General features: G+C 43.6%; 1 protein-coding gene across 3 annotated transcripts; it reads right to left on the bottom strand.

Moving 5' to 3' along the window:
• Positions 1-76: 76 nt before the first annotated feature.
• RAB9A (RAB9A, member RAS oncogene family) lies at positions 77-24126 on the bottom strand. 3 transcript variants are annotated; one of them, XM_081115069.1, is made up of 5 exons: positions 23997-24106; positions 13080-13180; positions 5157-5251; positions 4537-4567; positions 77-1166 (listed from the first exon to the last, which is right to left on the bottom strand). In XM_081115069.1, the coding sequence occupies exon 5, from the start codon at positions 1133-1135 to the stop codon at positions 530-532; it is 606 nt and encodes a 201-aa protein (XP_080971195.1). In that variant the 5' UTR covers positions 1136-1166; positions 4537-4567; positions 5157-5251; positions 13080-13180; positions 23997-24106; the 3' UTR covers positions 77-529. The 3 variants fall into 3 exon arrangements, with proteins under 3 accessions (XP_080971195.1, XP_080971194.1, XP_080971196.1); XM_081115068.1 differs by lacking the exon at positions 13080-13180 and having other exon boundaries at positions 23997-24126; XM_081115070.1 differs by lacking the exons at positions 13080-13180; positions 23997-24106 and adding an exon at positions 23404-23568.
• Positions 24127-27598: the final 3472 nt, after the last annotated feature.

Genomic DNA, 27598 nt, shown 5'->3' with positions numbered 1-27598 from the left:
GATCAATTCCATTATGTAGAATGAAAATGTGAACACTTCAATAATTTTAAAGAGAATGTAGAAACAATCAAATCACTACAGCACAGATGCACTCAATTTTAATCTTTAATATCTAACATTATTGCTGTAGGAAATTTCCCTCTGAACCAGGAATAGATGCTAATTACATAAAAATATACATATATAAAAAGTCGTTCTCCATTTTCCCAGGAAAAGAACAATTTCTAGAATATTCAAGTGTTTTGTTTTAATCACAAAGTCAAAGTCTTGGTCATCTCATTTATTAGCTCTGTAACTTACATATTTAAATTAAACATTAGACAACCGTTACAACTTATAAATGTAAGATGCCATTATTGAGTAAATAAGATTCTTCTGTGAGTGAATGTATCCCTTCTCCCACCCACGTATGAAGCAGCAATATGGTTAGTTTAATTTTATGAGTATATGATCTATTGCTGCAGATGCTAATTCTCCTCTCCCCATGTTTATTCGTATGTGTGTGTGAGTTGGTTAAACCTCATCAGGATCAACAGCAAGAGGAGGTGGGCTTGGGCTTCCGGTGCAGACTGACGGTGTCTGTCTGAATCAAGTGATCCGACCTATCCTCAGTGGCAAGCACTCTTCGCACCGCTTCCTCAAAGGCCGCTGCCACGTTCGTGGCATCTTTTGCACTTGTTTCGAAGTAAGGGTAGTCGCCGTTGTCCCGGCACCAGGCTTCGGCTTCTTCTGCAGACACCTGCCGTTCGTTTATGTCAATCTTGTTGCCCAAAATGACAAAAGGAAAGCTTTCGGGCTCTTTTACATCTGCGTAATATATGAATTCTTTCTTCCAGTTACTCAAGTTCTGGAAGCTTTGAGAATCATCGACACTAAAAGTGAGCAGGCAACAGTCAGAACCTCTGTAAAAGGGCGTCCTCAGGCTTCGGAATCTCTCCTGACCGGCTGTGTCCCAAATCTGCATGGTCACGAAGTGTCCATCTACCTCCAGCTCTTTATTTAAAAATTCCACACCTATTGTATGGAAGAGCTGGGTGTCAAACTTATTAGTCACATATCTGTTCATTAGAGAACTCTTTCCAACTCCACCATCTCCAAGGAGAATTACTTTAAAAAGTGAGGATTTTCCTGCCATTATTAATCTCAAGATCTCTGACTTCAGAACCCTGTAAAATAAAAAGGTACCATTACATTCCTTTAGACCTGTACACTGCTCCACACGATTCTAGAAATATCAGCATTTAAGGGGAATAAACAGAGGCCCAATTCCTTTCTGCACAGAGAATGCCTAACAGCGAGAGCTGTCATTTATGGAGCACTCAACCATGCGCCTGGCCTAGCCTGCCATTACTCCCTGCGGCAGCTGGCGAGGGCCCAGTCTTGCCCTTCCTTGGGTCTCAGCTGGCTGAAGCTGGCACTCCAAGCCAAGTCTGACCCCAAACACCTTGCTCTCAACCGTTTCTCTCTACTCACAATAAGCCCGGCCACCATTTGTTAGAGATGTAGGAGGAGACTGGAGTAGGCAAGTCTGGGTGACAACCTCAAACAGCCCTTGGTGACACCGTGACAGACACTGTTGGCTTTGCTCTCCTGCCAGGGGTTTTCTCCATGACCCCCGCTTCTTCCAGTGCTGTCACCATAGGAGCTGGTAACCAGGAAACCAGACACAGAAGCTGACTGATTTGGCCGTGAACAAAAATAAGCCAACCACTGAGTAAATGAACTCTATTCTCTTCATTGGGAACACTACGTTGAGTCTGCCAAAATTAACGTCAGCAGCAACAGAATTTTAAACAATGTAATCTAGCACATTCTACCCACAGACTCATTCTGCCCACAAGTAGCGCGAGCCAGTGCTGCTACTTGTATGTTTCGAGGGGGAGTGAAGTAACCCTTAAATAAAAACAAGGTGCTATGTGTACCCTCTTAGGGGAAACCCTGGGGCAGGATTAAAAACCTTCCTACATTACAGGTGGGATTTCAGATGCTCATTTATAGATGGCTGCTTCTAAGTGCTGTTCCTATTTAAGCTTCTGTTTTAATTCTTTATTATGGAAAATTTCAAACATACACAAAATTTCTAAATGAGAATAATATAATGATACCCCATGGGTCCTAAACCTAACTTCACCAATTACCAACTGATGGCAAATCCTATTTCCTCCGTAACTCCCCATTCGCCCTTCTCCCCAGTTTATTTTGAATCACACTATATCACTTAATCTGTAAGGTTTTTATTAAGTAGCCGTTAGTATATTAAAATTTGTAAAAGAAGACAACCTTTAGAGTGGCACTAAGAGAACCTTCCGCAATGGTGGAGATGTCCTCCATCTGCGGCGTCCCATATGGCAGCCAGTCGCCACAGTTAGGCTACTGAGCACTTGGCATATGGTTGGGGGGAGTGAGGAACTGAATTTTAAATTGGATTTAATTTGAGCTAATTTGAATAGCCATATTTAGAGAGCCAACAGCTATACTGGACAGCAAAGCTCTAGAATAAAAATGGAAATGTAATGTGAGAGGAGATATTGGGAGTCCCTCAATGGGAAGATAATTAAAACATGAACAATAATTGTGAAATTACTAGGATGAATTTGCAAAATCACTGCAGTAAACGTTACCTGGCTAACTCCTACTTATATGCAAATGTGACCCAGGGTAATGTAACTGAACACTTCCTATAACGTGCAAGAATTCTGTATTTCCAGCTATATACTCTTCCGGTAAAAACTGTAGCAACTTGTCCCTAACTCCAACTGGCTCTTTTAAATTACTCCTATAGTAATTACTGCTATAATTAATACAATTTAAATTGGCCAACAAAAGTCTGAGGCAATCAAGGTACAGACCGCTTGGAGACTTTATTTTTTATTGATTTCAGGGAGGAAGGGAGAGGAAGAGATAGAAACATCAATGATGAGAGTGACTCATTGATCAGCTGCCTCCTGCACGCCCCACACTTGGGATCGAGACTGCAACTCGGGTATGTGCCCCAACCAGGAATTGAACTGTGACCTCCTGGTTCATAGGTCAACATTCAACCTCTGAGCCACACCAGTCGGACCCTCTTGGAGACTTTTGACTGCCAATGGATCACTCTGCCCAATGCCCAGACTAAATTAATGTTAAAGAGGAAGTTCAAACATTCTCAAGCCTCTTAATTTCCTGGCAGATGTAAAGATGTGCTAAATCGGTTCCTTTGTTTAAATCTTTGCAGTCTTGCTTAAACAACTTCAACTTCCAGAAACAGGAGAAACAAAACCGAAAAAGCACACCAAATATTCTGACTTAGGGCCAAGTATCTGCCGAATACCCCTCCTTAACATTCTCCAGCGGTTCTCCACAGATTCAAGTCTGAGTCCAACTTCTAAGGCAAGACAGTTGGCCCTGCTCCCCATTCTTGGCTCAGTCCTTCAGAAAAGCAGTCAGATGGAACTGAAATTCAATTCCACTTGCCCAGCCCACTCTCCCTTGCCTTCGCCTTGGCACACACTGTTCCTTCTGATGGTGCTCCCACCCCGCTTCACCTACCACGCTGCTAACTAACCTCTGGGCCCTCAGAACCACTTGGCACGGCCAACAACACTGAATACTTCCCCCAGCAGCTCCTGTCCCCAGGTTGTTCCTTTCACACAATGTTTAAGATATGTGAACACCGAAGTTCCCTGTTGTGTTAGGAGGGTGGAACGGATGGGCGTAATTGTAGTGTATCATTTACCCCAGTATTTTACTAGGTCTCTAACTGCCTTACCAGACACGAAGTTTTATTGTACAGCACTGATGGTTAGAATCTCTACATCAAATTATAACCCAGATTATGCAACCTAACAACCTCTCTCAGATGACTGGTTGTATACATCTACCAAATTAAGTCTTAGAAGTTCCTTGGAATTTGTCGTTTATAATTTTATCAGGACACGTTGACAGTTCGTTTCTTTTTTCGTAATAATGTGAGATTGCCTAGTTTGTGCCGTTATTCTGATGAAACAAATGTGGGGAATGCTAGACCCACACACCAGGCAATAGGGCACAATGTTTACATTTCCCATCTGTAATTTGGGGCCTCCCAGATATCCAATTTGGGAGTATGCTGGCATTTGCTAAAGCAACGAATACACACACATCTCTCTGATTCTAACTGTAGCGTTGTATATAAACATACATGGTGATACAGGTAATTGTATAAAGCATCTCATTTCCCAATGACATCTAACAAAACGTAGCTTCATGGAATCTATACATTAACAGAACCATAATCAGCTTACAGATATTAAAAATGTTTCCTTTTCCTTTTCTAAAAACAGTAAAATCCTTTGAAACTTCTTCAGTTCAAGCTGAATAAATACAGTATCCTGCCATGTTATTTTCAGAACTTACCTTAAAATGTAACGTCAAGTCTTTCATAATCCACAGTTTGGAATGATTGCCCAAAGGCAATAGTCTTCATCAAAGTTAAAATAAAATTTTAGCAATTCAGCTAAATTCTATAAGGAAGTCTGCATAAGAAAAGCATTCTATCTAGGTCATAAATCTCACCTTAGTTGTTCAGTTCAAGCATCATCATTATCTGCAAAGAAAAAATTAGAAAGCTCAGCTTGGCAATGTACAGTTTTTTTTCCATAATTTTAAGAGTAAACACAAGAATTAAAATGTGAAAGAAATAGCTGACTTCTAGTAGCCACTAAATTCTTAAATTGAAAAGGAAAATCACACCTGATAGCTGCCCATGACCTTCCTCAGCCTAAAAAAAGTCCTAGAATCAAATACTACACGTTAATCTTTCACCTGCCAACCCTGCTTCTCTAAGCTTCACACTGGGCTATAAAATTGTGTTAAATTGAAATAAATGTAAAAATATATCATTCATTCTTCAAGTTGCTCAAATTTTGCATAGCTTAGAATAATCATATTCCAGAGAATAAAATAAAATTAATATAAACAAAGAAAAAGGGCCACGTGAGGAAGGAACACCAATGGGACACAGGAAAAGGCAGTTTAAGGCAGCAAAGAGTTGTGAAGCTTCTTTCTGGGCGGCCAAGGACAAGGTGAAAACTTGGAAGGAGAATTGGTTCCTGGTGTCAAAGGCCAATGAAGACCAACTGGAAAGCTACTTGACATCCTGAAGCTCACCAGACAATGGTGACAACAATACCTACCTCTCAGACTCTTGGGAAAATTCACTTAGACGTGGACAACAGGGGGAAAGCGATTCACCACTGCACCAGGCTCCTCATAGGAAAGCAGGCAGTTTCTGTGGAATGAATATAAGAAGTCTTTACTGGCAGTATCACAGAAAGGCTTCTGTTATGGCCATTTCTTCAGTGGAATTTCAGGAAGAGTTATGGGCAGAAAAGTGAGAGAACTATACAGGCAGACAATAGGAAGCCAAAGGATCCTAGCCCTGAAGATCAAATTCAACGAATGCGGAGCTGTGCTAAAGTACTAGCCATTCTCTAACCCAGCCGTGGGCAAACTACGGATCCGCCCCATTTGAAATGAATAAAACTAAAAAAAAAAAAAAAAAAACCGTACCCTTTTATGTAATGATGTTTACTTTGAATTTATATTAGTTCACACAAACACTCCATCCATGCTTTTGTTCCGGCCCTCCGGTCCAGTTTAAGAACCCATTGTGGCCCTTGAGTCAAAAAGTTTGCCCACCCCTGCTCTAACCAATGGTTTCAAGCCCTCTGTCCTCCTTAAAAGCGAAGGGCATTTTTGTGGGACTTACATATAATAGTCCTTAATTTATAAATTCAATCGATGAAAAAAGTGACTCTTCAAAATCTTGACATTTCGGAGTTAAGGATACAATAGTATAATACAGGCATACCTCAGAGATATTGGGGGTTCAGATCCAGACCACAGCAATAAAGCAAATACCACAACAGATCAAGCCACATGAATTCTTTTGTTTTCCCAGTGCATATAAGCGATGTTTACACTATACTATATAGCCTATTAAGTATGCAATAGCATTATGTCTAAAAAAAAAATGTACAGCCCTAGCTGGTTTGGCTCAGTGGATAGAGCATCAGCCTGAGGACTGAAGGGTCCCAGGTTCGATTCCAGTCAAGGGCACATGCCCAGGTTGCGGGCTTGATCCCTCATAGGGGGCCTGCAGGAGGCAGCTGATCAATGATTCCTTCTCATCACTGATGTTTCTATCTCTCTCCCTCTCCCTCTCTGAAATCAATAAAAAAATATTTTTAAAAAATAAAATAAAAGAACAACGTACATACCTTAAGTTAGAAATACTTTATTGTTAACTATTTTGTGAGCCTTCCATGAGTCATAATCTTTTTGCTAATGGTTGCCACAAACCTTCAATTTACAAAAAAAACTGCAATATCTTCAAAGTGCAATAAAGTGGGGTATGACTGTACAGAGTAATAGCAACAACGCCAACACTGTTAGCCCTTATTCTGCTTCACGGCATTCACTCCTCACAAGTCTCTATCCCCAGACCACAATGACACTGACTCGAGAGCTTACATACCTTGGTCAAGGTCACATCGCCAGTAAAAGGTAGAAATGAGGCAAGAATGTGGCAGGCTGTTCTAGACCCCAGCACTTAACCCACGAGGCTCAGCTGCCTTGCACTGATGTCTGAGGGTTTTCCTGTTGCTGTGGTGGGTATAATGCAAAATAGCAGTTGCAATGGTTAAGAGCAGGGGTGGGCAAACTTTTTGACTCGAGGGCCACAATGGGTTCTTAAACTGGACCGGAGGGCCGGAACAAAAGCATGGATGGAGTGTTTGTGTGAACTAATATAAATTCAAAGTAAACATCATTACATAAAAGGGTACGGTCTTTTTCTTTTTTTTTTTTTTTTTAGTTTTATTCATTTCAAACGGACCGGATCCGGCCCGCGGGCCGTAGTTTGCCCACGGCTAGGTAAGAGTCAACTGCTCACTTTATTTCAAGATCTGCTCAAAACCGTTAACTTGACAGAACTAGCAGTAGACAAGCCATTGCCTTCCTATATAATAAAAGGCTAATATGCAAACTGTCCCCTCTACCAAGAGTTCAACCAGGAGACGGGGCCAGCCAGCCAACTGCCTGCGGCCCCTCCCCCCAGCCAGTCCCACCTCCCCATCGGGGCAGACGGGCTGGACCCCACCCGTGCACGAATTTGTGCACCGGGCCTTTAGTGTAGTATAAAGCACATCTGAATGTGCCGGAGTTTTATTAGTTTCAGTAGCTTAAACATGTTTTACATGAAATGTCAAGCCAATGTTTGCAGAACTCTAAAGGACCACCCCAGAAGTCTAGCATTTGGTGAAGTGGGTGGGAAAGCAGTTTTTCAACAAGCACTTAGTGAGTGCCTACTGTGTGCCTGATGCTGAGGATGTGACACCCAACTCATGGAGCTGGAGGTTGGGGAAGATGACAATCCACACCAATCCAACTGTGGAAAGTCCTACAAATGAGAATCTGGACTTGGTGTAGAATACAACTATTTGCACTCAACCAAAAACCAAGGAACCACTCAAACAGTGCAGCATCTGCCCTGGTGAGAGATGCGATGTGTAAACCTTTGGCTGCCTCAGGCAGACCCGGGCCCCTTGTGTGAGCATCTCAGGAGTAGCTTGGAGCTGTGTGTGATTCTAGCCATCAGAGGGACGTCAATTTCATACACCGCGACTCTGTAACACAGCCAGCTACCTCACCTGCCACTCCGTTAAAGAAAAAGTGGCAACTCCCAGCGCCAGAGGAAAACTGGCTGTGTCGACAGTGGCAGTGATAGACTAGACACCGGTGTCCAGTGTGGGCTGTTCCAAAGCCATGTCTCAGTGTTTATTTCAGCCGCACACTGCTCTGAGAACACAGCCTCACCAAGGTCAGCCTCCACTACAGGTGGACTTGACCGAGGGCAAGTGGGTTTAACCACAAGCTAAGCTCAGCAGGAGAAAACTGAGAAGAGAGGGAGCCAGGAATCAGAGAGAGGGACCAGCCCAGGCCAAGGCCCTGCCAATGTAGACTGGCATGTACTGGGTGAGTCCAAGGTAGGCCTGAGCACCTGGAGTCTGGAGAAAGGAGAGTTCTATGCAGATGGGACTGGGGGGAGAGGCCTGGAGCAGGCAGGGCCTTAGATGCCAAGGAAGGATTTCTGGAAATGACCTAAATGCCTAACTGGAGACATAGAACTGTAGAAGTATACTGCTGAGTGATAAACCCAAATACTAGGCACATGGTGATCACACTATGAAAAAGCTTACAGATTTATATTAAAGTCTGCAAGAAAACCTAGAATATTCAATACTGAGTTCAATCTTGAAAGTTGTAATTTGTCTGCAAAGTCATACTTTTTTTAAATATCAAAAGTATATAAAAATGAATCAAAAGCTTCATTTTCACTTACAATCTAGCTTGACTGAATGCTCCAATTAAGTAAAATGGAAATCATCTTTTAAATTTTCCTTAAATACTGCTATCCACCATGCCTCAAGGACATTTGATTCCTAATTCTAAGATTGAAAATAACTCAATATGACACCAAAATTACAAGCAACAAAACAAAAAATAAACTAAAATTCATCAAAATTAAAACTTTTGTGCTTAAAAGTACACTATCAAGAAAGTGAAAAGACAACAAACAGAATCGGAGGAAATATTTGGAAAACAAATATATGATAAGGGACTTGGACCCAGAATATATAAAGAACTCTTACAAGTCATCAATAAAAAAAAAAAAAATAGCCCAACTTAAAAATAAGGGAAAATGGTCAACATCAATAGCCAGTAGAGAAATGCAAATGAAAACTTCACACCCACTAGGACAGCTAGAATAAAAAAGACCATAACAAGTGTTGAAGAGGTTGTGGAGAAACTGTAACCCTCATACACTGCTGATGGGAATGTAAACTGGTACAATGATAATAAATAACAGCCTGGCTCAGTGGATAGAGCGCCAGCCTGCAGACCAAAGGGTCCCGGGTTCGATTATGGTCAAGGACATGTACCTTAGCTGCAGGCTCCTCCCTGGCCTGGGCGCTGGTCCAGGCTCATGCAGGAGGCAACCAGTCAATGTGTTTCTCTCACATAGATGTTTCTCTGTCTTTCCCTCTCTCTTCCACTCTCCCTAAAAATTAATGGAAAAATATCCTCGGGTGAGAATTAACAAAAACAAACAAAAAAAGTTAAACACAGTTACCATACGACCCAGCAATTCCTCTCTTAAGCATATACCTAAGAGAAATTAAGACATGCATCCACATAAATACTTGGTACGTGTACATTTATAGCAGCATTATTCATAATAGCCATAAAGCAGAAACAACCCAAATGTTGATCAACTGATGAATGGATAAACCCCAAATACATTATGCTAAGTGAAAGAAGCCAGACACAAAAGGCTACATATTATATGATTCCACTGATATGAAATGTTCAGAACAGGCAAATCTATAGATAGAAAATAGATCTGTGGTTTCAGGGAATGAGGGGAGAGGTAAATGAGGAGTGACTGCTAATGACTACAGGTATCTTTTGTGGAAGCGTAAAGATATTCTGGAATTAGAGAGTGGTGATACTTGCTCAACTTTGTGATTATACTAAAAACCATTGTACTGTACATATTAGAAGGATGAATTTTATGGTGAATTAAATAAAGAATATAGATAGAGATATACACACACAGCCTAAGGTCTTATTAGCAACAAGACCCTAAAATGAGATTTACAGAGCCACAAATAATCTCCTTGTCCCTGCAGCAGTGTCTTTTTTAAAAAATATATTTTATTGATTTTTCACAGAGATGGAGAGGGAGAGAGAGTTAGAAACACAGATGAGAGAGAAACATCGATCAGCTGCCTCCTGCATGCCCCCCACTGGGCATGTGCCCGCAACCAACTTACATGCCCCTGACCGGAATCGAACCCAGGACCCTTGAGTCCGCAGGCCGATGCTCTATCCACTCAGCCAAACCGGTCAGGGCAGCAGTGTCCTTTTAAATAAACCAGTTCTAAGCACAATCGATAGTATTTTAGGATTACAATACCATGTGCTGTCACCAACACACCTATACAGCACACACTAATCTCAATGGGAAGCAGATACCTCAAAACTAAAGATAAAAAGACAGCACTGTATGTCAACCCTTTCCCTTTTATAATACTATTTTCCCAACTCCTCCACTGTGGACTTTTATCTTGCACTATCAATTGCTTATGGATAGTTCATCAGTAGTAGCCTTTTCTCTGGCCTTCTCCAACCCCTTGCTGGTTTCCAAAACCATATACCACAACAGACCAAGAGGGATTCAGACCCAGGCATGGAGAATATAAATCTCTTAACAGGAATGTTTAATTAAAGGTGGACATTTTTATTTTTTAATATATTTTATTGATTTTCTACAGAGAGGAAGGGAGAGGGATAGAGAGTTAGAAACATCGATGAGAGACATCGATCAGCTGCCTCCTGCACACCCCCTATTGGGGATGTGCCCGCAACCAAGGTACATGCCTTGACCGGAATCGAACCTGGGACCCTTGAGTCCGCAGGCTGACGCTCTATCTACTAAGCCAAACTGGTCAGGGCTAAAGGTGGACATTTTTATTGGTCATGGATCTAATTGTCTCCAAACTAAACCCACTTGTGTCTTTATGATTTTTATTATACAAAATTTTGAACATGGCATTCAAAGAGCTATCCAACCTTGCTTACAAGCCTGCCCCAAGTATAACCCTACAAGCCACCAACCCCAACCCTATCACGGGTATTTACTGTATAGCCTTTGCTCAGGCCCTTATCTTGGCCTGGGAGCCCCCTCCCTATACCTGGACAGCTATGAATATCCCAGTCATGCAAAGGCCTAGTTCAGAGCCTTCATCCAAGCCTTCTATGCCTCCCCTGCCTAATCTTTCTCTTCTCTCTAATCCTTTCCACCCCTATCGCAGCTCTCACTCACTTATGCTCTAAACCAGGGGTCCTCAAACTTTTAAACAGGGGGCCAGTTCACTGTCCCTCAGACAGTTGGAGGGCCGGACTATAGTTTAAAAAAAAAACTATGAACAAATTCCTATGCACACTGCACATATCTTATTTTGAAGTAAAGAAACAAAACGGGAACAAATACAATATTTGTATTTGCATGTGGCCCGCGGGCCGTGGTTTGAGGACCCCTGGTCTAATCAGTCTGTTGTGTCTGAGTCTGTCTAACTCCCTGGGAGGGACACGCAACAGCAAATGCCACCATTCATTTGCCCTTTTTTTGTTCTGCAACATCATATACAAAACTTTACATATGGTGAGGTACCAAAGTGTTAAAACTGAGACCAAACTAAATTACTTCCTCCTTTATTCTTGTTATTATTCTATCCTTATTTTCTTTTGTTTTGTTTTATTAATCCTCACCAGAGGATATTTTTCCATTGATTTTGAGAGAGTGTGTGTAAGGGAGGAGAGAGACAGAGAGAGAAATATCACTGTGAGAGACATTATCGATTGGTTGCCTCCCACACAAGCCCCAACCAGGGCCAGAGCCTGCAACCGAGGTATGCGCCCTTGACCGGAATTGAACCCAGAACCCTGCAGTCCGCTGGCTGACGCTCTATCCACTGACCCAAACTGGCTAGGGCTTCTTATTTTTCTATTTGTACTTTCTGTACTTACAGTTCTTTGTTTCTCTAATCAGTCAGTTCCTCCCCCATTTTACTTTTGAGGTCTATTAAAATGCATGGGAAAGGACAAAAAAATTGATTCTTACTTGCAAGTCTAATGAGAAAACCACTTTAAAATTAGTATTGCTGGCTGCAAAAAAGTACAAGGTTGCAAAAAAGCAGCATTCCTCTAACAAGCAGCCAAAGGGAGAGTAGGCTGGGTTTGTACACTGCTGTTCTCAAAATTTCAGAGTTTGAAACACATACTCTGTGACCCCTTGACTAGTTCTCACGTCCGAACACTTAAGTTGAATTTATCACTCTTGGTTTAAATTTAGAAACTTTTTTTTCCAAAAAACACATACCTTTTCATTCATCCTAAATGTCCTAGTTAGAGGCATACCACGTATTTCATTTCAAAGCCTGAGAAATTGAGGAGGCTCAAAGAAACTAACCAAGGAAATAAAGGCATGAATAATCTCTAACTTATCTCCATTTTTACTAGAGCTGTATTTATTTCCTTATAGTATCTTAATATAGGTGTGTGTCAGCCATTCCACTCTTTTGTTTCTGGTCTTCATGGTTGCCCTGCTGAAATATATAAGCAAGAAGCAAGTCAACGAAGTAATTAAGTCTATCTCTACTGCAAGATGTCGGCCAGGAAAAAAAAAAAAGGAAGAATTAGGCAAAATACCATAGGAATAGACCAATTTGGAGGCACAACTTGCCAGATGAACTAAATGATCCTAGTCTATCACTGAGTATTACCTCAGAGACAGCTAGAGAGGAAAAATACTGAAGTCAAACCACACTTCACATTAGAGCAGCTCAACCTGCCTAAAGAATTCGTTTCAATCAATCTCTTTTCTGAAGATGAGTCATCTAATTAAACTTTTAGGAAATACCTACAGTTTTGCTTAAAACAAGACAGGGCTGTAGGTACACTAATCATTAACAATTGTGGAGAGAGTGGGAAAGAAGAGGAAAGAAGAGATTTGGTTAAGGAAGTAAATCTTCTTAAACCATCCTGAAATTGTAGAGCAGCAATATCTGACAGAACTTTGTCTGCAATGATGGGAACATTCTATATCTGCGCTGTCCGATACGGCAGTTACTAACCGTACATGGCTACTGAGCACTTGAAATGTGGCTGATCCAACTGAGGAACGGAATTTTTTTTAATGTTTTTATTGATTTCAGAGAGGAAGGGGGAAGGAGAGAGAGAAACATCAATGATGAGAGAGAATCATCAAATAGCTGCCTCCTGCATGCCCCGCACTGGGGATGGAACCCAAAATCCAGGCATTTGCCCTGACCAGGAATCAAACCGTGACCTCCTGGTTCATGGGTCGATGCTAAACCACTGACTCACAGCAGCCGGGCTTGGATTTTTAATTTTATTTCATTTCGGTTAGTTTACATTTGAATTGCTACATGAGTTCTGCATTCAACAGTGTGCATATAGTGTGTGCTTACCTGGGAGTCCATGAAGGAGCTGCAGGGGGGAAATGCACCTAGAATCACATGTGAAATAAGGATGAGTGCAGGGATGGAAGCATGTGAGCTGGAGCTTTTCTCTGGAAAGAGTCAAAAAAGGTTTCATCAGATTCTTTTTTAAAATATATTTTTATTGATTTCAGAAGGGAGAGGGAGAGAAACATCAATGATGTGAGTCATTGATTAGCTGCTCCTGCATGCCCCCTACTGTAGTTCGAGCCCACAACCTGGGCATGTGCCCTTGACTGGAATTGAACCCGAGACCCTTCAATCCACAGGCCAACGCTCTATCCACTGAGCCAAACCAGCTAGGGCTCATCAGATTATTAAAGGAATCTGGACCTCACGAAATGATCGATACGTGTCTGCATCATTCATATATCATGTGTAACCCATTTGTGTAGCTCATGACACTCTCACTTTCGTCTTTACTTGGCATCACTATTTCCTATTCTTCTCTCCCTCACTCATGAGATGTTATTAATATTATGACCATGAACTGTGATGGTTCAGTGAACAGACTTACGGGAAACTGCTAATCCTGGAAGTGAAGATAGTGTTTGTTGTGCTTAATGAGACCTTCAGAGAAACAAGTATAAATGTATCTACCTGTATTAAGACACTTACAGGAAAAGGCACTTACAGTGCTTGACAATAAGGAAAAGAGTGGAGCAGTTCAAGGTTTCATTTGGGGAGACAGAATTAAAATGCAAAGAAACAGATACAGATCAAAAGACAGAGATGCAGTACTGGGAATTAGACTGGCTGTTTCAGGAAGAATGCATTATAAAAGAAATGAATTTGAATATGCCTGTTAGAACAATACATTAGAGCAGCTAAACACAAATTAAGCATGATCTGCAATGATCTGCTGTAGCTTAAGGAAATGTTGGTTGTGAGTCCTCTCAAATTAGATAAGAAACCAGATGTCTTTAATTTGAAGCAGAAAAGTGTCAGGGCTGGAGGTCTTCCAAATCTACTCAGGGAAGAGTTCGTCTACAAACACTGCCCACGAGGGATGAAGCCACAGCAAAGTGGAACGTCTTGGCTGTTAGAGAAATTAAGTAAGGGAAGTGGAAATTTCCCAAGCAGATATATTTCAAGAGGACAGCTTTATGTCTGGCACATAGGACTCTGCTAGATTAAAGGCCCCCCGTCTGCAGTGAAGTTGTCACCAGGTCAAAATGAGAAGGCGTGGCTCAGAGGTTGAGCATTGACCTATGAACCAGGAGGTCACCATTCCATTCCCAATTGGCACATGCCCAGGTTGTAGGCCCAATTCCTGGTGCGGGGCGTGCAGGAGGCAGCTGATCAGTGATTCTCTCTCATCATTGATGTTTCTATCTCTCTTTCCCTCTCCCTGCCTCTCTGAAATCAATAAAAATATATTTTTTTAAAAAGACAATGAGAAGAATGTAAGAGTGCTGCAGGTAGCTTTCCAGAAAGTTCACTTCATCCTACTTCTCCATCAATGAGGCCTGTTTGTCCCCACCAAGGTAATGCAGATGACTTTGCTTACAAAAACCTTTCCACGCCTAACCTTACTGTGCCATCACTACCCATTTCACGACTATGCCTGATCACCCTCCACTCTGCTCATTACACACAGGCTCCCAACTTCATCCCCCAACTCCTATATATGCAGAAGTCCCCAGTCAACTCCCAGTGGCCAGTCCAAAGGCTTTTCCTTAGTCCTTAGATAAATGGCCTATGGCAGTGATGGCGAACCTTTTGAGCTCGGCATATCAGCATTTTGTAAAACCCTAACTTAACTCTGGTGCTGTGTCACATATAGAAATTTTTTGATATTTGCAACCATAGTAAACAAAGACTTATATTTTTGATATTTATTTTATATATTTAAATGCCATTTAACAAAGAAAAATCAACCAAAAAAATGAGTTCGCGCGTCAGAGGTGACATAGGTCCGCCATCACTGGCCTATGGCATATGCACTTCTAAAGCGAATAAAGAGAAAAGTGCTTCTCTTAGAGCTTCACAGTGTATGCTTTTAGAAACGACCCTCATGGCTAACCAGTGTCCCCACCTGAGGCCCACCTAGTAGTGAATTCTCTCGGATGTAGCCATGTGTCATGACATAAAATCTTGAAAGGGTACTCGGGCATTTTTTGTTTGTTTTTTACAAAGCAAACTATGATTTTTATTGTGAAATTACCATAGATGGAAAATTAAATCGAATATTTATTCTGTCCATTTCATTTTACAATAATCTTACCTTTTTTGTACCATGTATTTCAATTTGCCTGTTTAGTGAAAATGAAGAAATCTATTGTTTTTGGCTTGTTTTAATTTAACTTTTACTAGTATCATTGAATTTAAGACCCCACCATAAAATTCATTGCCAACAACCACATCCTAAGCCCCTAAATAAGCATTTTTTAAACAAATAAGGCAATAGAGGCTCAATTGGGAAAGAACCTTGCAAAGTAGCACACCTCTAGCTGGAGACGGAAGACCTTCCAGTCTTAGCCAGGACTCAGCCACAGCCTAGCAATGACCTTGAAAATGCTTCCGACTTAATGGTCCATAAAACTACCCCTGACAACAGTTTCCACCTTCTCTGGCTTTCACCACCCACTTAGCTTTCAGCAACCTAAGTGGCTCCCTTTTCTAACAAGCTCTTAACATTGGTATATGGCAAGGTTGAAGCTGTTACCTCTTCCCAAACCGTATCTTCCTGGGATATAAAACCCAGTGATTTTGAAACTAAAGTCCACCTCCACCCTCCCACCCCGTCGGGGCCAGACAAGAATTCCACCCCTTTTATAATATACTAGAGGCCCAATGCACGAAAATTCATGCAAGAGTAGGTCTTCCTTCCCCCAGCTGCCAGCACCGGCTTCCCTCTGGCACCCGGGACCCAGGCTTCTCTCCTCCGGCCGCTCTCCAGCACCCGGGACCCGGGTTGGCTTCCTTCCGGCCCTGGCTTTGTCAGGAAGGACATCTGGAATGACATCCGGAAGACGTCTGGTCTGATTAGCATATTACCCTTTTATTATTATAGATTCATCTGGTACCCTGCTGGCAGTTCAACTTCAACATAACTAAAACCAAACTATTTCCCCCATTTCCAAAAATCTCTCTTACCCCCTTCATTCACCAACACAAGAAACATGTCCACTTCCCTACCTATTGCTATTGTCATGTTTTCTCAAATAACAAATGCTATGACTGGAATAACATTAGCCGCCACTGTTTACCAAATACAGTCAAACCTCAGTCTCCAATGTTCCCCATCTCGAACATTTCGGTTCTCTACCAAGTTTTTCACGGAAAAAAAAATGTCTGGGTTGTGAACCCGACAACTCTTTCGTGCTGATAACACCAGCATGACAAAACAAAGGCCACAAACAAGGAGAGAATGCCCCAGTATGAGTCAGTTTAGTTAAACCTCACCTTGTTAACATATCAGGAAATCGAGCTGTGACTATTTGTGCGCGTGCGTGCGTGCGTGCGTGCGTGTGTGTGTTTTGTTGCTTTTGTTGGCAAAATGGATGATTCGCACAATTTTAAAGAGGACATCAAGAGTGCTAATGTCGCATTATTCACTGTGACCAAGACATGGAAGCAACCAAAGTGACCTTTGATAGAGGACTGGATAAAGACGATGTCGTACATATACATATTGGAATACTACTCAGCCATAAGGAAGGATGAAATACTGCCATTTGTAACAACATGGATGGACCTTGAGAACATTATGCTAAGTGAAAGAAGTCAGTCAGAAACAGCTAAGAACCGTATGATTTCACTTGTATGTGGGACATAAAACTGAACACAATCAGCAGTGTGGTGGTTGCCAGAGGGAAGGGGGTGGGGAAACAAGAGGGTCCCAATATAAGGTGACAGAGAAGATTTGACTTTGGGTGGTGGGCACATGGTGCAACATACAGATCTTGTAACATAGAAACCTACACCTGAAACGTATATGTTCATGCTCACCAGTGTCACTCCAATAAATTTAATAAATAATTTTAAAGAGTGCTAATGTTGCTAAGGGTGTAAAAGAAACAATGATCACAGGCGACTGAAGAGGTAGAAAAACTTGTTGATTTAGATAAATGAAAAGCAGTTTGCTGGGGACAGCATTTTGGAGGTAGCAATATGGGGAAAAGCGAAGAAAGTGAGTTGGTTAAGGCTAGAAGGGGTGGTTCAGTAAGTTTAAGAAAAGAATGTGTGATTATAGATTAAACAATACATTAGACATGTACTGTATATAAGAAAGGTTAAAACAGGGGGTTATTTGGGGATCTGGAATGAATTTATTCCGTTTGCATTATTTCTAATTGGGAAAAAATGATTTGGTTTTCAAACAAATTGCTTCTTTTTTTTTTTAACAAATTGCTTCTTGAATAGCCTTCCGGAACAAATTTAGTTCGAGAATTGAGGTTGCACTGTATCTGGTAGGCATATCGCACCTTCAAATCACCTGCAAGTTGGTGTTTTATAGTTCAATAAATGCAAGTTCACAAAGATTAAACAGCTTCCCCCAGTCTAACCAAACAGGGCAGGTCAAGTATGTGTTACTTTCACTCCCACCAAATGGCAAAAAGGACTAAAAATGTACAAACCCTAAAAAGACAACAAGAGGGAACTACAGATGAGACAGCAACAAAATTGAGAAGATGGAAAACAAATGGTCCACAGTGACAAACTAAAGAGAGCCCAGCCAGCATGGCTCAGTGATTGAGCGTCGACCTATGAACCAGGAGGTCATGGGTCGACTCCCAATCAGGACACATGTCCGGGTTGCAGGCTCGATCTCCAGTGTGGGGCGTGCAGGAGGCAGTTGATAATGATTCTCTCTCATCATTGATGTTTCTACCTCTCTGAAATCAGTAAGAATATATTTTTTTTTTAAAAAAAGAGAGAGATGAGCCCTGGCTGGTTTGGCTCAATGGACAAAGTGTTGGCCTGAGGACTGAGGGGTCCTGGGTTCAAGCCCAGTCAGGGGCACATGCCCGGGTTGTGGGCTCGATCCCCACTGGGGAATGTACAGGAGGCAGCTGATCAATGATTCTCTCTCATCATTGATGTTTCTCTCTCCCTCTCTGAAACCAATAAAAATCTATTAAAAAAGTGAGAGAGAGAGAGAGAGAGAGAGAGATGAGGAAACCTAACACACTTGTTGACACTTATTCAGGCAGGTGGGCGGAAGCGCAAGGGATTCTCTGAGAGGCAGGAGACCCTGTGACCACCCTCTGCACCCAGAGGCCCCTTTCTCCACCAGAAGATCTATTCCCTCAAGAAGTGTGAGCAGCCCTGGCTGGTTTGGCTCAGTGGATAGAGCATCAGCGTGCGGACTGAGAGGTCCCAGGTTGATTGATTCCGGTCAAGGGCACATGCCCAGGTTGTGGGCTTGGTCCCCGGTGTGGGGTGTGCAGGAGGCAGCTGATCAATGATTCTCTCTCATCACTGATGTTTCTCTCTCCCTCTCCCTTCCCCTCTGAAATCAATAAAAATATATTTTTTTTAAAAAGAAGTGTGAGCAGCAGAAAATGGGAATGGAACACTATGGACAATGAGGGAGAGGAGATCAAGGGACAGTTTGCATAGGAAACGAGCAGGGTGGGCTGCTTTAAATTTCTGAGGGAATCAGAAAGGAACTGGACACCTGCAGGACACCATGCAAACTGGCTCCCAAGGGAGTTCCCAGCTTCAGCATTACATCGTAGCACATTCCTTTCGATGACGTCATATCTTTGCAAATCTGGTTTGCCAGGGCTGGTGTGAGAAACTCAAGTACTGCTCACATATGAATGTGGAACAGGACAGGAGGGTGGCAGCTGTTTGCTCCAAAACAACTATTTATGAAATTTTATTTAAGAAGACTGGAACTCATTCGAGAATGCTCTGCATTTACTAACGTATGGATCTCAAGCAGTTCTTCTGTTCTGACTTGCAACTAAACCAAGTCTGTATTTTTACGCATATTCATCTAATCACTGCTCTGATTACACAAGCCTGAAGCTGCAAAGACTAGCGCAGTCACCTTATAGCATACATACCCCAGTAGGTTCTAACTTTTTTGAGCCTGTTATATCATTTAAGCATTCTTCTATTAGAGCTTTACATAGCAAGTTCTAGAAACAAATCTCTAAGGTTTTTTTCAGGCTTCTCTCACACTGATAACACAACCACACTTATGAAAACTAACCTAAAAACTAACTTCGCCTCTGGACCCAAAAGCCGAATACAATGCATATGAATTTGGAACTTAAAGTGTTAGTTCAATTTACACTGAACAGTTCCGTTTGCTAGTTTACACTGCTCTGCTACCCTTCACACCTGGATAATGACTATGGCGATGGGATGAATGAATCAAGTTGTGTCCTACTGTTCCTCCATCCCTTGTCAAACAATAACGTACATTTGTAAGGCAGCAGGCCTGGGACAAAAGTGAAGTCTGTGTCCAGACTCCTCACAATGAAATGAGCTGGGGTCAGCGAAGCCTCCACTGTTAGCTTCACTTACACATTTCTTCCAAAACATACAGCTGTCTCTCTCCATCCCATGCTGATCTGTTACCTTACTTACATTCATTCACAACTAATCATCCTCTCCACGTTCATGATACACAGTAGCATTCAAACCCTGGGTCAGAAAGAAACAAAAAGTGATGGAATAATCCAGAATGTGGAAATACACAGAGCTCAACTTGACAACATGTACAATATCAAGATGCACTTTGGAAAACAGATTTCTCCTCCAGGTTATGGAGGAGGCCCAGGCAACCCCGGGCTCCCTGCTAAACACCGCCTGGGACTACCTCCAGCCTCGCCTCCCAGCGCAAGGCAGCCAGGCTTCCTCCTCCTACACACCTGAGTCTCCCGTGGCTCCTCCCTCAGGCATTCTGGCCTTTCGTTTGCATCACAGCTTTCCAAACTCCATGAGGCATTTTGTGAGTTCACCCCTCACCCGTCAAAATCCTTAATAGTCTCTGTTGATGACCTACTTAATCACAAGCCCTATTTTCTTGTCCTTGGTTTTTGACTAACAAATTTATTACCTAGCTAGCTTTCAAGTGAGACACATTTCAAACACACACACACACAATTCCACTTGGCTTATTTCCTCCTGCTGATGTAACCAACAAATTGCCTGGGGAAGAACTACTTGGAAACCAATGATCTGATGTCTCTACGTAGTCATGTAATCTCATAAAAAGAAAGGTGGCCCGCCAGTGTGGCTCAGTTGATTGAGCGTGGTCCCCTGCACCAGGAAGTCGCTGGTTCAATTCCCGGTCAGCACATGCCTGGGTTTCTGAGCCCAGGTTTCAGGCTCAAATCCCAATAGGGGGTGTGCAGAAGGCAGCCCGCTGATGTTTCTCTCTCACGTGGATGTTTCTCTCTCTCTCCCTCTCCCTTCCTCTCTCAAAATCAATAAAAACTTATTTTAAAAAAGAAAAGAAAAGAAATGCGGTGACCTAATTTGGCCAGAGCAGCCAAGCCAACTACAGATCAAGCAAGACTCCTCAGAGGCCAATGGATGTTCTTCCTGGACCAATTCCCCTTCCCAGAATAAAACGCCTCCAGAAAGAAAAGAACACACATTCCTTTGTCAGATCCATGAGCTAGCAATCCACTTTAGGTGTATAATTTAGCATCCCCCACAGCAGACAACTCCTGATGAGAGGCAGAGAAATCTATTCATTAACAAAGAACACGCTGTCCCTGAGCATGAGTCAAAAAGCAAAGCTACGCACAAAAGATGCCATGTTGGCTGCATGAATAACCCCTTCACAGATTCCTCAAACAAGAGCCAGCCCTTTGGGATTCCTCAATCAATCACTCCCAGAGTTCACCTAAAAGTTACACTTGCCGCCAGAATGAAGCGGTACCTATATTGAAGGGCCTAGTCTTAGACAGGCATGATGAAAACGGACTGGAAGATGCAAAAGAAAATGATGCAAAGGCCATTTAAAAAAATATTTTCATCATGTATTTCTTGATTTCCATGATAAAATGCATGCATGACTATTGTCTACTGAGGGGAAATTTAAGAAATTTTATGCTCAACTATAATGGCTACTCAATTTGTTTCTTGTAAATATTCACATGTGGCCAACCTACAAAGCTACCAAAAGCGTATCTACGTTTCCTCATTTCACCTAAGTCTTCACACAGTAAATACTATGATACAGGTACCTGTGTGTGGGTGTGCACCTATTGAGGTTTTTCTAAATCCTCACCAGAGGATATGTTTTCACTGATTTTTTTTTTTTTTAGAGAGAGAGAAACATCAATTGGTTGCCTCTGATACATGCCCCAACTGGGGATCAAAACTGCTACCTAGCTATGTGCCCTGACCAGGAATCGAACCAGCAACCTTTTTGGTTGTACAGGATAACTCTCCAACCCAACTGTGCCACCCAGCTAGAGTGTGGTTTTTTAAAAATATATTTATTGATTTCAGAGAGAAAGGGAGAGGGAGAAGGAGAGAGACACATCAATGATGAGAGAGAATCATTGATCGGCTGCCTCCTCAGGCCCCAAACTGGGGATCTAGCCCACAACCTTGGCATGTGTCCTGACTAGGAATCAAAAGATGACCTCCTGGTTCATAGGTCAGCTCAATCACTAAGCCATGCCCAGCCAGGCTGGGGGGGAGGGGGGAGGGTGTGTGTGTGTGTGTGTTTTTAATAACACCTGACCCCCGACCTTGAGCAGCCCACACAATAAATTTGGTTCCAGGACAAGTCAGAACTTGATCTTATGATTGTGATTAGACTGCATGCTCCCCTTCATATCAGCAGCACCTATCAGTGCATGACAGGTGACTCAGAAAATGCTTATAGCAAACTGGAATAATACAGCAACCAAACTCCCTAAGTCTACTTCCATGGATATGAATGGCTCTCGAGGTCCTTTTGCCACTTTTGCCTTAAAAATTGGATTCTGTTATCCGAAATTATTTGCTCACTCCATCTTTCCAATGAATGTATATGCCTCTGAGTCAAGGGAAATCTCTTCAAGTTCTCAAATTTCCCCACTGCTCTTTCTTAAAATGAGTTCTCCTAAATAGGAAAAGGCCGTTACATTTGAAAAACTACAGACGTGCTGAAACCTGAGCTCTGAGGTTACAGACTGCTGTAAAGCAGGCTTTCTCAGCCCCTGCATAGTGACATTTTGGGCCAGACAACTCCGATGCGGGGCCTGCCCTGTGCCCTGGAGAGTTGAGCAGCATTCCTGGCTTCTTACCCCCCACCCCCCAAGATGCCAGCAGCACTCCTTCTCAAGAGTGAACCCAAAATGCCTGGAGACATCAAGGGCCCCAGTTGAGAACTATTACTCTAAACTCACACAGGCCTGCTTTGAATCCTGCCTCTGCCCTGTGTGATTGCGGGAAACAGACCTAACCCTTCAATGTCCCAGCAAATTCCTCGTCTGTGAAATGGAGCTAGTAACACAGAAACGCTGTGAAAATTCAATTAAATGATGTATGTACAGGATTTACACACAGAGAACAGCCAATGCCAGAGCGGCTGCCCAAGAAATGAGGGGAGGTTAAAATTTAACTTCTAAAACCAAAGGAACTTATCTTCAGGCCTCCAGAGTAATGTATTCTGGATGGAAGAAGTGGCTGAAACGGGAAAAGAAAAAAGAAGTTGGAAAAGAGGGAGCAGCATTCAAGTATTTTCCTAATCTCCAAGAACCCGGCTTGGAATGAAAGCCAAAAAATGTTCTAGTCTACTTAGTTTCATTGGTCCACTTTAACCTCACAAATGCTAAACCAAAAATATCCCCACACCACAAAACTCTGGAAAATAAGAAATCACCAAACCAGAAACATTAAGCAGGAGGAATTTACTAAAATTTCTACACAGAAATACTGCTAGCACCAGACTGCCACACCACTGTCTCCGATTTGTAAATATAAATAAGATACTGAGAGTTCCAGACAAGCAGTGATAACTTCAACAAAAGTTTCTAACCGAGAACCTAAGAAGAGTCTTCTTAAAAGTCCCACACTGAGGAGTTATGGGTTTCCTTCACGTCTACAAGTTTAGCTCCAAGAACCGGTTTTTTGAGATTACAGGCAATTTAGAAATTTTCCATTACCACCGTGGCAGACTGAAGGACAGACAAGTTAAAAAATTTGTGTTTAATTTTCCAAAAGCCATCACATTCTATGGGTTTCATTAGGGTTCTGAAAGCCTATAAAAAGCCTGGCCACGTGACAAATTGGAAACTAGCACCAACAACAACAACAAAAAAAGTCATTCCTCAAAAGAACCTAGGTCACGGGATGTGTCATCACTTAGAAACGACAAAGCCAGTACCTCCACCGCGATGCGGGCGGCACTCCCCATTCTCATCTTGCCTCTTTACACACGAAGCTGGAAGCCAGTCAGGAACCCCATTCTGCAACCGTAGCCAGCCTGAATCAGATAACACCCCAAACCGCCTCCAGCCCCGGCCCTGGCTCCACGTTCCAAATGTCTCGCCTGGGGAGCGCGTCACAATCGCTAACATCAGATCGTGACAGCGCTGGGCATTCTCCACGCGAGCCAGTCGGCGGCCCATTCGGATTGGGTGGGCTGGGGGGGGAGGGGGTGCCCCCAGGGGTTGGGGGAAAGGCTGGGGTAAGCGTGTGTCCCCCGGGTTGTGTGCGGGCCTCCCTCCCGGGGGTGTGGGAATGGGAACCCGTCTTTCCTGCTGTGTCAGTCAGGAGGAGGCAGGGGCGACCAGCCGGGCCTCCGCCCCGGGCGCCAGCGACCCGCGCCGGCCCGGAGCGGAGCGCCCACCCCAGCGGCTGGAGACCCAGACGGCGCCGGCGGCCCGCGGGCTCACACCCCGACCGCACGCCCGGGCCCCGGCCCCGGCCCCGGCCCCCGCCCCACGCCAGCCCCGAGGGAGTCCGCGCTCCGCTCACCTCGCCGCCACACCCAGGACGCCCGGGAGCTCCGACCCGGCCCGGCCAGGGCACCGAGGAAAGCGAGACAGTCGGACGCGGCCGCCAAGGCGCTACCCGAGCCCGACTCCGGCTGCTCCCGCCCAGCGCCGAGGGAACAACATGGCGACAGGCGGGGGCGGGGCCGAGGGCGGGGCCGGGGCGGGGCGGGGCGGGGCTAGGCCGCGGGAATGGGGGCGGGGCCTGACAACCCAGGCCTCGGAGCCGCGCTTCGCCCCGCCTCGCCCACTCCCGAACTGCCAGTCTCCCAGCTCAATCAAGGTTTTTCTTCTTGCGATCGGCTGCTCCTCTTGTCCTCCCGCTGTGTCCCGGCGGGACAGGGCACGACCTCGTCGGTCCCTCTGAAAGATTACGTAATGTGGGAATAAACACATCCCCGTCACGGGAGGTGAATTCGACGAGAAAGCGAATGGGCCCAGAACAAACGGCTAGATGGAAAATGAAAACAGCTGCGCCCGGCCGGGTGGCCCAGTTGACTGGAGCGTTGGCGGCGCACCAAAAGGTTGCGGGTTCCATTCCTGGTCAGGGCACATGCCTAGATTGCGGTTTGATCCCCAGGAGGGGCCCGTTGGGGGTGCATTGGGGAGGCGACCGATGCATGTTTCAGCTCACATCTGGCTGTTTCATCTCACATTGATGTTTCTCTCTCTCCCTTCCTCTCCAAAAATCAATAAAAACATATCCTTAGCTGAGAATTTTTAAAAATTGTTTTTTAAGAAAACAGCTGTGCCCTAGCTGGTGTGGCTCAATGGATAGAGCATTGGCCTGGGGACTGAAGGGTCCCAGGTTCCATTCTGATCAAGGGCATGTACCTCCGTTGCAGGCTCTATCCGAGAGGGGCAACCAATCCATGTGTCTCTCTCACATTGATGTTTCTCTCTCTGTGTCTCTCCCCTTCCCTTCTACTCTCTAAACATCAATGGAAAAATATCCTCGGGTGTGGATTAACAACAACAAACAGCTGTGATGTGGAATAACAGGAATTAGATTTAAATTTTGTCCTTATCTTGTTAAAAAAAAAAAAAAAAACAACTGCCTCTGTCATCTGCAAATATAAAGCAGTAGTGGGGAGCTCTCCTCAATTCCTCACTTTATAGATGGCATTGAACGCAGGTCTTAACGATGCACGCCCTGGAGACCAGAGGGGCTTTTAGTGACCTCTCAGTATATTTTGTTCAGTGGATTTCACGTGTTTCCCACATGAAACACCCAGCATGCTTTGCTTTGCTGGGTTATCATTAACCTCTGGCCTTTAGGGAGTCATTTGCAGGCAGTGAATCCAATGTAGTCTTCATTCAGCACCAGAAAGGTTCTGTGTGAGTTTCTCACAAGTATGAAAGACGGTTTTAGAATACTTGTGAAAATGACGCGTGTAAAAAAGATTGACTTCTACTTTGAGTTTAAATGGAATTTTTTCTTTATAGAAAAAATCTATTTTTATCCATGCACGATATTTTCCCAAGATAATGAGTAAAAGTTCATAAAATTCAAATCTGTTGAAAATAGGGCGGGGAAAGATATTATCTTTTTAAAAATATTTTAAATATATTTTATTACAGAGAGGAAGGGAAAGGGAAAGAGAGTTAGAAACATGGATGAGAAAGAAACATCGATCAGCTACCTCCTGCACACCTCCTACTGGAAATGTGCCTGCAACCAAGGTACACGCCCTTGACCGGAATCGAACCTGGGATCCTTCAGTCCGCAGGCCGACTCTCTATCCACTGAACCAAACTGGTTAGGGCTAAAATACTTTTTATTGAGTTTAGAGAAGAAGGGAGAGGGAGAGAGGGATAGAAACATTAATGATAAAAGAGAATCATTAATTGGCCTCCTCCTGCACGCCCCACAGTGGGAAATCAAGCCCACAACCCGGGCATGGGCCCTGAACGGGAATCGAATCATGACCTCCTGGTTCATGGGTCGACGCTTAACCACTGAGCCATGCCAGCCAGGTGAGATATTACCTTATTTTAAAACACATAATAATTAAAACTACACAATACAACAGAAAAGAACATTGCAGTTAATTTTTCAAAAGAAACAAATATGTCATGTTCTTTGCACTAAATTGCAACAAGCAGTGCACAGGGTCACTAGGGAAATGCTACCTGGAAGTCGTATGTCAGAATCATAACCAAGGGGTGATGGCATACATGACATGCGAGTTTATCTCTGCAGCTGCTAATACCAGCCAGCTGTTGACAAGTGTTCTTGTGGAATTATTGTACATTGCCTTAAAGTAAGTCTTGAGAAACCCAAGAGTTTTCAAAAAATGGTCCTAAGTAGGTCCTACAAGTGATTCTTAGGCTTTTCTGAAATGTAAGTCAAGCCTGCAACATTATCTGAGTGTAATGTATAGTCAACACCTGAAGAAAGAATAAGGAAAGTTACTTTTTCTGGAATAACTATGACTTGGACCCTAGACAACTGACACTTAAGATTACTTGGTGGTTTGTTTTATGTTTTTGTTTGTTTGTCTTTTTGCCCCGCTGGCATGGCTCAGTGATTGAGTATTGACCTGTGAACCAGGAGGTCATAGTTTGATTCCCTGGCACATGCCTGGGTTGCGGGCTCAATCCCCAGTGTGGGGCGCGCAGGAGGCAGCCGATCAATGATTCTCTCTCATCACTGATGTCTCTCTCTCTCCCTTTCCCTTCCTCTCTGAAATCAATAAAAATATATTTAAAATAATAATAATACTCCTTTTTTACCAGGCCCCAAGCTTGGGACACCGTCCTTCCCATGGCGGGGACACCTGGCTTCTGACTGTGCCTTCTTGCCCACCCCAGGCGGTGGAGGCAATGGGCCAGGAGGGCCAGAACCAGGCTGGACTGACCCTCTTGACCTGGCTGGGCTTCCAGGGCCCTCTTGGTGGATCGGGAATCAGAAACCTGGTGTGGGGGATTCCCCGTGCCCCCCATCATTTGAATTCTGCCGGGGGAAGAGGGGGAGAGGGAGAGGCCTATTGTGGACCTCAGGCCTGGAGACCCCTGAGCCTGAGGGTGAGGCAAGAGCCCAGGTGGAGAGCAACTGCAAGGGGCCTCCGCTGAGCCCTGCAGCTGCCCCGCCCGGGGCAGTTATATTAAACCATCTAAGAACATCCAGTAAAGGACTCGTAGCCAACGTCATCGATAGTCTGCTTCAGATGACAGTGGAATCTAAATCCTTGCAGCCTCTCCTGGAAGCCTGGAGTGACACTTTTTTTCGTTCTTGCTCCGTGCTGCTTCGAACCCCTAAGCTTTATCTTCGAACTCTAGAAAAGCTCAGCATTATTCTACAGAAATTGTCTAAAAGCAAGAGTAATAAGAAGCTCTTTGAGTTTTTCACAATTCAGCTGATGCGTCAGGAAATACAAAGGACGACACATCCGGGGCATGCTTGGCTTTCTCTGTATTAAACTGAATTCAACTCTGTTCAGCTTGGGTTTAATGAAATGCAACTCCCTGGCCTCCAATGCAAGCTTTGGAGACTGGTTTATTATTACTTTACATGTTACATATTTGTTGCCTATTTGTAAGATTGCAAAGATCATCAAAGTAACTAAAAGTCTACCAAGTAGA

This window comes from Myotis nattereri (assembly GCF_964212035.1).
Source record: "Myotis nattereri genome assembly, chromosome: X".
NCBI lineage: Eukaryota > Metazoa > Chordata > Mammalia > Chiroptera > Vespertilionidae > Myotis > Myotis nattereri.
The sequence above is the reverse complement of the archived record's forward strand: the minus strand, read 5'-3'. Positions and strand labels throughout refer to the sequence as shown.